A 12,353-nucleotide genomic window follows, 5' to 3' on the forward strand; every position below is an offset into this window, starting at 1 on the left:
TTTTGATACAATGCCCGGCAAATACAGGAAGTTCATTTTACAACTACAAAGGGACGTTTAGTATAGTACTAATGGCTCTAAGCAAACTATCAGTTTATATACGCGCATGTAGGATGTCAAGGTCGACGGAGGCGTTTTCAACGCGACTCCTTTTTCGTCCTTACTATACGAAGATAAACTTTCAATTCCTACTCCAGAACCACCTCCAGGAAGAGTAACTGCCACACCATATGTTATAGTAGCGGACGAAGCTTTCCCGCTGAAAGAAAATATAATGAAACCATATCCTTGTCCTTTGCAACAATCACCACAACGAATTTTTAATTACCGACTATCCCGTGCAAGAAGAGTTGTAGAAAAGACATTTGGTCTGCTATATATGCTCCGTATTTAGATTGCTATTAGAAAGCCATTATGTTTGGATGTGAAAAATGCCGAGGTTATAGTAACAGCATGCATATATATATCTACACAATTTTCTTCGAAAAAGTGACACTTCTGCGTATATACACACCTCCGGGAACTTTTGACTGCGAAACGACTGATGGGTTACATATTCCAGGATCTTGGAGAGCAGACACTACAGCTGATAAAGGACTCAGAAATTTACGTCACATTCCTCGAAGAGCAGCTACGTCAGCAATAGAAATACAGGACGAATTTAAATCTTATTTTATGACTGATGAAGGAAAAGTTCCATGGCAGGAACGATATCAATAAAATTAGGCATTTTCCTTTAAATTTTTTGTTTCGAAGAACCATTAAAATTATTAGGTATTATGCAATAAATTTAGATGTGAAAAAAATTACCTCATTTTTGTCTCTTGTGTTGATATCAGTAGATGTTCCCTCTCGTGGTAGATCAACGCCCAGCAAAAAAGATAAACAATCGTAATAACACCATTTACTCTTTTTCAAGGTCGCATGCGTCAATGGCAACAGATGACAACATGTCGTATGCGACAACGTGGCATACTACATGTTGCCAATTGTTGCCTTGGTGTAAGGCCGGCTTTAGGGATGTGCTTCCACTTCCACTTTTCAATCTATGTTGTTATAAACTAAGTTCACCTATGTAATTAGCAGCTCTTATTTGCAGTGGTGTACGAAAGATGGACATCAGTAAATTAGTGTGTCAGACAGCACTAATTTTTTAAGGGTTTTATTTTTGCTTCATTATTTTTTTATTTTATAGAAAATCCTAAATATGTACAATGCGCTGCAAGAAAAAAAACCAAGAGTGGAATTATAAATTGGCTAAGAAATAAAGTTCCGTCGACACATAAATATCAGGAACCATGCGATGATAATTCTTGTGAATATTATAAGATGAATATGAAAAGAAATAGGGGAGATGACAATAGTTTACCAAGGGTAAGATATTCTTAAACATCTCTAGAAACCACAATTAGTATTTTTTTACTGGTCTTCAGATGCTCCCTTGATGGTATTTGCAGAGTTATATTAAAATGTTTAAATTAATTATAAATTATTAATTTTTCGATAGATATTACTCTATATTAAATCTACTATATCTATTGAATACGACTTGTAAACCAATATTGCATATGTTGTAGCATTTTCATTTTCCAAATGCTACTTTGTTTTATTATAGACGGTATTTTATTATTGTATCGATATTCTTTTTACATTTCTACACTTAAATTTCGGAACGCTCTCTATCGAAAATATTGGATCGTACCCTGGTGTATCGACAAGACGGGAAACGTCAAAATCGCCACCTCGGATTTGGCCGTTACCGAGGTCACTGTGCCATTTTGAGAATTAAATTTATTTGGCTGGTACAATATGGGAAAAATATTGTGATTTTGTTGTCCCATAGATGGATGGAGATCCCATATAGCTTTCGATTATTGAGATTTTAGTGGATCTATAGTTTTGGTAAGATTTTCCTTGACATTCCATTCGGTAGAAAAAACCTTCACATGCCTTTCTTTTAGATTCCAGTTTTTTTTGATGAGAAGTATCCAGCCCTTATTTGAGAAGAAATGTTAAATAATTATTGATTGTGTGCCTTCACAATGAGGTAAATTAATACCTTCGTAAATTTTTCGAGTTTTTTAAAATGTAAGGTTAACTAATACCGTGCATTTATTTTTAGGTTTTTCTACAGATTTTTCTACGTATTTTTCTCAGCATTTTTCCTCGTATTTTTCTTCAAGTATTTCTAGACATTTTTCTAGACGTTTTTTCTGCAAGTTGTTTTGCATATTTTTCTAGAAGTTTATGCCAAGTTTTTCCACAAGTTTTTCTTACTTGTTCAGTCACCGAAGTAATCAGTAGCAGCCTGTTCGGTTAAATTTCAGCCCTGCACCCCTCTGAGGAGAAGTTGGATGCTGTGATGTTTTTGTATTATTAAGAAGATCCTTTTTTAGTATAATTTGGTATACAAGGCCAGTATATTTTTTATAGTAAACTAAACTTTTATTAATTTGATTTTAAATAATCATTGGTGTGTTAAGAAATTAACTATTCTTAGCATTTTACATTTAACTGGTTAAGTACTTGCCTTCAGCATTACTTTAACCCTTAATTTATAAAATTTAACATTCTGTTAAATTTTATATATTTTTTTTAACGCTTAAGTATTTGCCTCAGCATTGCTTAAATTTCACTTGTATTTGATTATTAAAATAATCATGTTATATTAATTGATTATTCGGATTTAACATCTATTTATGTTAATCTTTTATATCATTACAATCTTTGACCTGTAAGGGCAATCTTGGATACAGCTTTTAAACTTTTTCCCTTAACTATATATAAACAAAAAGGTTCATGAATCTTCGTAATAAGTCAATTAAAATTTAGATATTTAATATTCGAATAAAACCAAGACCGTCTCTAAAAGTATTCTTTTTATATTATAATTGTTTGAATAATATTTGAAAATATATAATTTGATTTTAAACAAGTTTTAAGATAGAGTTTCTTAAACATCTTTCTTGTATATTAATGTACATAACTGCTGTGCCGAATAGGTACCGAATATTTCTAACAAGTAATAAATCTTATTTTTTTGGGTATTTGAATTGTTTCATTGGTTGATCCAGTTTCTCAAAATGTTTAATAGCTATACTAATTTTAGTTTCCATTCAATTAATACACTTGTACAAATTTTCTTATTTCAGTTTGTACTATCCTTTGTAAAGTATCAGTATCTTTTTGAAATAAGTGGCGCCCTTTGGTATGCAATGTAAGGTATAGGTGGGTATCATTTTTTTAGTCAAGTGCAGAAGCAAAAAGCTTGTTCCCACCGCCTCCGATATAAGAGTAGCCGTTCGCAATATTTTGACTTAAATTTTCAATAAAAGGAAAGTTTATGTCACAATGTAATAATGTATTTAAAGTATTAAAGACTCAAAAATTGATAGTATATTTATAATGCCAATTTTTTACATTTAAAAAGTAGTTTTTTTTGGACATGGCTAAAAATAGATATTCGTTACATCATTAATGCCTATAGATATCAACTTATTTGAAAAATATTCAAATTAAAAATGTGTGATTCCTTTCTAAATTTTCACAATTCATCAAATCATGATAGTCGCCAGGGTAAAAATAAATGATCATCTTCTGAACCTGTATTCAAAAATAATATAACGTACTCCCTTTCCAGATTTTTTTAATCATCTTTTAGCTTTTTCTATGCTTTTCTAGGTTTCATCTAAAACTACAGGCTTTGGTCTAAGGACTATTTTCCGGTAAGAATAAATTCCGCAGGGATCTATTCTTGGTCCCACATTGTGGAACATTTTGTACAATCCCCTGTTGAAGTTTGATATGCCAGAGGGTATTACTCTCACTGGCTTCGCGGATGATGTAGCCATGGTAGTGATTGCGCCACAAAAAACAGAGGCCGTAATTCTAACCACCAAACAAAAACTGGCACCACACCTGCATTATTTTTGATGTTGGGGAAACATTGATCGTGAGTCTGATTAGATAGTAAAACAACATTCTTAGAACATGTTACTCAAACAATCACTAAAGCGGAAAAAACTCTAGCAGCATTATCAAAACTAATGCCGAATATAGGGAGTCCTAGGGCATCAAAGCGTAGAATTCTTGTAAGTGTAATACATTCACAATTGTTATATGTAGCTCCGGATAGATACAGGGGAGAGCTCAAACAAATAGCCAGGAAAGTTGTAATGGAAGAGTGGCAGAATCAGTGAGATAAAGGGAAATATGGAAGATAGACCTGGTGACTTATACCCAACATTGAACAATGGATTGACAGACCATGGTGAAGTGGGATACCACCTGACACAAATGCTGTCTGGAAATGGGTGCTTCCGAAAATACATCTATGATGCGGCAGGCAAGCTCTGAGTCATGTTTATTTTGTGGTGAAATAGACGAAGTTGAGCATGTAGTCTATTGTCCCAGATGGAAGGATGAGAGAGATAATTTTAAGGACAGCGGACTGGAACGAATTTCACTGAAACGAACATGATGAGAAACCTTGAGGGAGGTGAATTATTATGGGAAACAGCAAACAGATGTATAAATAATTTACTAAGTAGAAAAGAAGAGGAACAACGCCACATGGCGTAGGCAGCCCCCAGGTCAAAGTAATGAGTTTTTCCTAGGCCGAATATTAAGCGGGTTCGAAAAACTATATAGTTTTCACAAAATTCGGTAACGTGTTCCCTATGCTTTCGGTGGTTCGGGTTCGATCTTGTTAGAAACCCTTGTTTTGGTAAAATTTTTTGCTTATCTAAAGTCTTTAAGCGCGGCATAATAGTTTTTCAAACCCGCGTCTCTTTGAATACCCTGATTAGGCCTAGGAAAAATTAGTTTATCCTAAAATCGGGGTTTCCGGTAACATACATGAATATAATAGAGTTGGGACATGCTAAAAACTTAAATTTCCATTTACAATAGGTATGGAATAAATATCACCAGAATAACCCCGAATATGGTTAATACGTTTTAAATCAGATTAGCCAAATTACATGCTTGTACCTACCAAATTATATGCTTTTCGTAATAAGAAAATACAATAAAACTGTGTAATTTCCCAATATAGGTAGACATTGACCAGCGGCATCGCTAATTAAAAACGAGAAACTATAATAAAAATTGTTAAAACATAATTGAATCATTCCATACTTAGTTTACCACCAGTCTATAAGATATAATGCATATTAAAATGGAGCCCCTTAACCTCCAACCAGTGTCCTCAAATAATGTAGGATTATTGCTAAACTTACCTTGAAATTTTGGGATCAAATCCGTCATCTCAGATGCCTGAAGAAGGTCCTCCATTTTCACATATCACAAGCACAAACGATAACAAAAAAACTTTATAAACTACCCGGCTAGTCTCTTGTCGTAGATTAAGCACCACTTCATTAGACATTACGATATACTCGAACAGAAATCACTATATACTTAAAGTAGGAGTAAAGGGATTTGAAACAATAAAAAGTAAAGTTCAATAAAGATTAAGTATACTTTTTTTTAGAAAATATGATAATTTATATTCAAAACTTTCTAGCAAACTCTTGTAACGATAGTAACAACACTTACAACTTACACTTGAATAAAGTAATTATTACATGTACACAAAGAATTTCTATACTTAATGCAATAATTTGCTAATTTACAAACAAGTATAAGTAGTTGTAGTAATCTTGTTCCGAGTACAAGATTTTATCTAGAATTGTCTTGAGTGTAGTTATAATCTTAATTTCAATACTAGGTAAATCTTAAATAAAAGATAAATTTTCTTAACTTCTAAGGATAAGGTTTTCTTGAAAAGAAGTATAACTAGATTTGCGGAATGGGGAAACTAGCATAGTTGGTTCAAGATTAATAATCTTTAAGCCAATTTAGCTTTTTTTCCGTGTGTCTAAATAATTGCTTCTTAAAGCAAAAAGTTCAAGTTCAAGATTATCCAAGAAATGTTTTATCAGAAGGAAATCTAAAAGGATTTTTAATTTGTCGAAGTGTAAGCAAACTATTAGCCGAACAGATAACTAAGAACAGATAAATTCTTTGACCTAAAATAAACACATTTATAAACTCCCATATCAACGCAACCGGAAATACTATCAGAGAATTGTGTATTGTTGTAATAATACGGGCAGTGCTTATTAAATAGATTATAATATTTCACATTTACTTTCTAATATATTATTAAATTGTAGCGCGTCATTTTTGACCTGGTCGAAGGCATCCCTCCAAAAGAAGACCCATCTCACCTTCAGAATTGTTTCGAAAATTGCAGCCCATCGAAAGAAAAGAAAAATAATGCCAACGAAAAAATTCAAGAACAAAACGATCCAGTTTATTATAATGAGTGCGGCAACGCGTGTCATGAGAATGATTTATTTTTATCTCAGACGGATTGTCCTAAAGTGAAGAAAACCTTTGAGAGAGCCACTTTCTGCGATATAGATGGCAAAACTAGGGTAGACGTATACTATTTCGATCACGGTTGTTTTTCGTATGTTTAGTATGTTATGTCTCAAGTTTAAAAATGGTTAATTTTAAATTATTTTAAGCCATTATCGAACAACTGATGCACCACCAATGATTCACAGCGAAGAGTTGGCATTTAAAACTGAAAGATACACTACGATATTTTGGGCAGAAATCTTTGGTGCAATCCATATCGGATTTTCTTTTGTCACGTCATTTTTGCTGCAATTCTTTAGGTTGGTGAATTTTTCTTTATTGTAATCGCAAAACATTTTCCGATGCACGTCATCAATCATATCGAAATTGACACTAGTCTATAAACCTGACTAAATGAAATGTTGGCAAAAATGTATAAATTTGTTGTATAATTTAAGATACCGAGCAGCTCTTCATTTTACTTTATAGAGCAAAATTGTAACAAAAATTAGTGTAAACCGAATTTTATTATTGCTATATTGATCAGATTGCGCCGTGTTCAGCAATGTTGTCCTTTATTATTTGACAATTATCCTAATGTCAGTCATTATTTTGTATAATATCGTGTTGTTGAATCTTTGTGAGTAATTCTCGTTTTTTGCCTATTTTCATAGTCTTTTTATTTTAAATTGCACTTTTAAGCACAAACAGTTCTTTAAGAACTAAATTTTTGAGTTTTTGTATTGCATTTCTTGAAATTGTGTGTTGAAAATATGCCGAAGCATTTAAACAATCGAAGCAAAGAGCTTGTAGCTTCCCTGTTTTTTTAATACCATTTTAGGCCAGTAAACGTAGCCGAGTATTATATGTAAAGGTGGAAAAATTAGTAACCAACCAATCTCAACGGGAATATGTAGATAATGATCTCCTATTTAACTCCTCAAAAGTCCCATTCGGTTCCAGTGGGGGAAGGTTGAAAAAAACCGCCGCCATCTTGGATTTTTTCGTTTTTTTCAAATATCTTCGTTTGCTTAACTTTTTTCGAAAAAACTAAAGATATGTTTTTTGTAGAGAATTAAATTTAAAATATTTTACATTCAATCATTTTTTCTCTAAAATAAATAGTAATAAAGATAAAGCAATTTTTTACTCTACGTTTTATAAATTTTCCAGTTTTTTTAAACGAATCAGCTATAATTTTTGAGTTAACAGTATAGTGTTAATATAGATAAACCAAGTATAAATTTAAACATTAAAACAATTAAAAATAACGTTTAAATATTATTTATTAAATAAAATTATTGTTAAAAAAATTATTATTAAATTAAAGTTATTAAATGAAATCTGTTGTGACGTCATCCAGAGCGTCATTTTCGTTCTCAACTAAAATAAAAGTTTGTGCAATTGATTTAGTAGCACTAACCACACTTTGAAGAACATTTAAGACCCAGTTTTCTACAAGAGCAATTTTTAGAGCACTGTCTTTGCAATTGCAAAAAAAATATTTTAGTAGGTCAGGATCTTCTGTTGATTGAATAGGTGTCAGATTGCCTTTTTGGTCTTTCTTCAATCCATATTGTAAAGGATCTAACTTGTTACCAATCCATTCTTGAATCTAAAAAATACAACTTATAACATTTCCTGTAATAGATATAGGTATCTTGACAGTTACCTGAAAGTATGTCCTGAGTAAATGGAGTTTTGCAGAATTCTCAGTTAAGGGTTTGTCTTGATGTAATCCTATTGTATAGAGTGTATCTCAACTGGTTAATATGTTTAATATAGCTTGGGCACTGATATAGCCTTAAATGATAATTTTATCCTGACTGAAACAAGTCATCTTTGTTAGCATTTTTTTCTAAAAATGCGTCGAGGTATTGACAAAGATAGTCATCTTTTTTCATTTTTGACTTGTTTCAGTCAGGATTAAATTATCTTTTAAAGCTATATTACTGTCCAAGCTATATTAAACATATTAACCATCTGAGATACACTCTATACAATATTATTACATCAAGATAAGCCTTTAAGACTACCTTCAATTTACCTAATTTGCCTCCAACTGAGAACTCTGCAAGACTCCATTTACTCAGGACATACTTTCTGGTATCTGTAAAGATATATATCTATTATAGAAAATGTTATAAGTTGTATTTTTTAGATTCAAGAATGGATTGGCAACAAGTTCGATCCTTTACAATATGGATGGAAGAAAGATCAAAAAGGCAATCTGACACCTATTTAATCAACAGAAGTTGTGGCGCCTCCTGACCTACTAAAATTATTTTTTTGCAATTGCAAAGAGAGTCAGTGCTTTAATAATTGCTCTTCTAGAAAACTGGGTCTTAAATATTCTTCAAAGTCTGGTTAGTGCTACGGAATCAGTTGCACAAACTTTTGTATTTTAGGTGAGGACGAAAATGACGCTCAGGATGACGTCATAGCAGATTTCATTTAATAACTTTAATTTAATAATAATTTTTTCAACAATAATTTTATTTAATAAATAATATTTAAACGTTATTTTTAATTGTTATAATGCTTAAATTTATACTTGTTTATCTATATTAACACTATACTGTTAACGCAAAAATTAAAGCTTATTCGTTTAAAAACACTGGAAACTTAATAAAACATTATAGTAAAAAATTGCTTTATCTCTATTACTATTTATTTTACAAATAAAACGATTGAAGTTAAAATATTCTAAATTTAATTCTCTACAAAAAATATATCTTTAGTTTTTTCGAAAAAAGTTATGCAAACGGAGATATTTGAAAAAAACGAAGAAGTCCAAGATGGCGGCGGTTTTTTTCAAACTTCCCCCACTGGGACCGAATGGGACTTTTGAGGGGTTAAATAGGAGATCATTATCTACAGATTCCCGTTGAGATCGGTTGGTTACTAATTTTTTCCACCTCAACCTCTAGATTGACTGACCTATTTTGAATGAGAACGTGACAATAAAGGTCCTTTATTACCCTTGACTGCAGTCAGAAAAGTAAGTTTGATTGATAAGCACATTACACCACTTTCAAAGTTAGTTTTTATTAAATTCTGTGATTATTAGTTTGTGCATTAATAGCACCCTCTTACTTGTTACTACCACTTATGGCGTTGTAAGATGTACATCAATAAATAAATAACCCTTAATAACGCTTATAATAATCTTCATAATGGACTAGTTTTTGCCAATATGTAATAAGTAAAATAGATCAATTAATCACTAAAATATTAGTTATTAAATTAAAAATAAAACGTAAAACTCTTTAAAAAATGATATAATAAATATGTTGTCAATTTTAAATTAAGATTCATCTCATAAATCCATCACAATCTGGCAGCGCTGTCGCCATCGCTTGTCACTCAAAGATGATCACGTGCATCGGAAATTGTTTTTCGATTACTATAATTTAATTGTACTGTTTTAAATTTGTATTTTTATTTATCCTTCTAGGTTTATACTATACAGTATATTTCGTCCTTTAACTATTGGACTGGTTCAGCTGGCTTCGGATTATTTTTTCAAACCTCTTCTTGCAACTTTATTCAACGGAATCTTTCAACCAATTTTAATATTTGTCTTTAATATTGCCGCATCTCTTCGGGATTTGTGCAGCCCAATAGCAGAAGCCGTGGGATTCTTCCTGCAGGAATGTGCGGGCGTCTTAAAAGCCATTAGGCTCGTGGAAATCAACAAAGAAAATAGTAAAGATTGCTCTGACGTTAAAAGTGACAATAAAAGACCTTGTAAGAAAAGTAAGCCTGTATGTTAAGATAAAAATCTAACTCTAATTATAAGTATATATTATATAAATATAACAATTGTATACATCAGTACAGTTTTATTTTAATGCTCTATTGAACAGGGTGGACCATTTTGGTTGTTTCTATAGGGTATCTAGGAAACCGTGAGAAATATTCAAATTTTGATACCGCAGTCTCGGGTTCTTTTTTTGAAAAAATTACAATGGCGCAAACAGATCGTCGCTACATTGATCGGTTTCGAAGCTACAGGGGGATTCTCAAATTTTGTACTTTTTGAAGATGTTCCATAGTTTGTTTATTTCAGCAACCACGGAAAAATGAATTATACATTCTAAATGCACTTTTCTGTGTAGAATGCAGTGGCGTAGTCAGACTTTTTTCGAAAAAAATATTTTTTGAGATATTAACTATACTTATGTTTTTTTTAAATAGGACCCCCTGTATATTTTTAAATTTTCTTATTCAGCTTGGCATGGGCTTCTCGAAAATATATAACACTCTATATTTATTTTCACTATTAACCTCAACATTTCAAATTTTTCTTAAAATATCCACGCCGGCGCCGCGCCGAGGAACAAAGTAAACGGTTGTCATGGTGATCGGAACATACCTTTGATGGATGCGGGACATTTCATTTCAACAGATTGCAGTGTGTGTATTTTAAATAATAAAAAATGAGTAAATTTGAAAATTTTGAGAAATATAATAATATGTTAGAATGTTATATTGAGTCTAACAAACATGTAAGTAAATGGCAGCTGATTTATATTTTGAGCGGTATCCAGAGCGCGAGCAACCAAACCCAGCCATTTTTAAAAGGTTAGAAGATAGTTTAATCAATTTTGGATCTTTTCAAAAACCGGGCCTGAAAAATTATCAGAAAGAAGATGAATAAAATCAATATATTAATGTCCTCGAAGCCGTAACACTAGATCCAACAACATCAAGTAGAGCTATTGAAATTCTGTTAGCGGCGCGCGGCGGCGTGCGGAGACGGTACCAACTGTGTCTAGATAATAATGGGCAGCAGTCTGAACATGTAATGTAGTCTTTGTGTTTTTTTCATATTAACTGAGAAGCCCGATTGAAGTAACCTCTTGAGATTATATTAAAATATGTTTTTTTGTTTCTGTCACACTTATTTTTTATTTGTTTGGTATTGTAAATTTTATTTAACTCCGAGGACAATAATATACTGATTTTCTTCATCTTCTTTCTGATAATTTTTTGGGACGCGGTTTTTGAAAAGATCCAAAATTGATTAAACTATCTTCTAACCTTTTAAAAATGGCTGGGTTTGGTTGCTCGCGCTCTAGATACCGCTCAAAATATAAATCAGCTGCCATTTGCTTATGTTTGTTAGACTCAATATAACATTCTAACATATTATATTCCTCAAAATTTTCAAATTTGCTAATTTTTTTATTATTTAAAATACACACACTTCAATCTGTTGAAATGAAATGTTTCGCATCCATCAAAGGTATGTTCGGATCACCATGACAACCGTTTACTTTGTTCCTCGGCGCGGCCTACTATCCACCAAGTGGATATTTTAAGAAAAATTTGAAATGTTGAGGTTAATAGTGAAAATAAATATAGAGAGTTATATATTTTCGGGAAGCCCATTCCAAGCTGAATAAGAAAATTTAAAAATATACAGGGGGTCCTATTTAAAAAAATATAAGTATAGTTAATATCTCAAAAAATATTTTTTTCGAAAAAAGTCTGACTACGCCACTGCATTCTACACAGAAAAGTGCCTTTAGAATGTATAATTCATTTTTCCTTGGTTGCTGAAATAAACAAACTATCGAACATCTTCAAAAAGTACAACATTTGAGAATCCCCCTGTAGCTTCGAAACCGATCAAGATAGCCACGATCCGTTTGCGCCATTGTAATTTTTTCAAAAAAAGAACCCGAGACTGCAGTATCAAAATTTGAATATTTCTCACGGTTTCCTATGAACTGAATTGAGTCTCTGGTTTCTTGTGCACTTTGTTTTATTGTAGCCAACAACCTCTTCTGAAGTTCAACATTCGAGATGTGAAGCATTGGTGCAGATGGTATATTTTAATGCAGAATGCTAAAATGTTTGAACAATGATGACGTATACATCTGGTTTAACTCTTAAGCATTCGCGTATGTTTTACAGACGTAACAACTCGCGTGGCGCCTGGGAGGCGCCAGGGTAAATAATTAGTAAAATTTATT

The 12,353-nt window shown here is 32.1% G+C and overlaps 1 protein-coding gene across 1 annotated transcript in view; it reads left to right on the plus strand.

Annotated features, from left to right (window-relative positions):
* LOC115889659 overlaps window positions 1–10,195 on the plus strand; it is a 28,162-nt gene extending 17,967 nt beyond the window's left edge. Inside the window, exons 4-7 of the mRNA XM_030909716.1 lie at window positions 1,196–1,374; window positions 6,180–6,478; window positions 6,537–6,689; window positions 9,827–10,195. Coding sequence (XP_030765576.1) covers window positions 1,196–1,374; window positions 6,180–6,478; window positions 6,537–6,689; window positions 9,827–10,145 — 950 coding nt within the window. The 3' untranslated portion in view covers window positions 10,146–10,195. The remainder of the gene's footprint in view (window positions 1–1,195; window positions 1,375–6,179; window positions 6,479–6,536; window positions 6,690–9,826) is intronic.
* The last annotated feature ends 2,158 nt before the right edge of the window (window positions 10,196–12,353 follow it).

Source organism: Sitophilus oryzae, unplaced genomic scaffold, assembly GCF_002938485.1.
Source record: "Sitophilus oryzae breed Bouriz unplaced genomic scaffold, Soryzae_2.0 scaffold_818_pilon_pilon, whole genome shotgun sequence".
Classification (NCBI taxonomy): Eukaryota; Metazoa; Arthropoda; class Insecta; order Coleoptera; family Curculionidae; genus Sitophilus; species Sitophilus oryzae.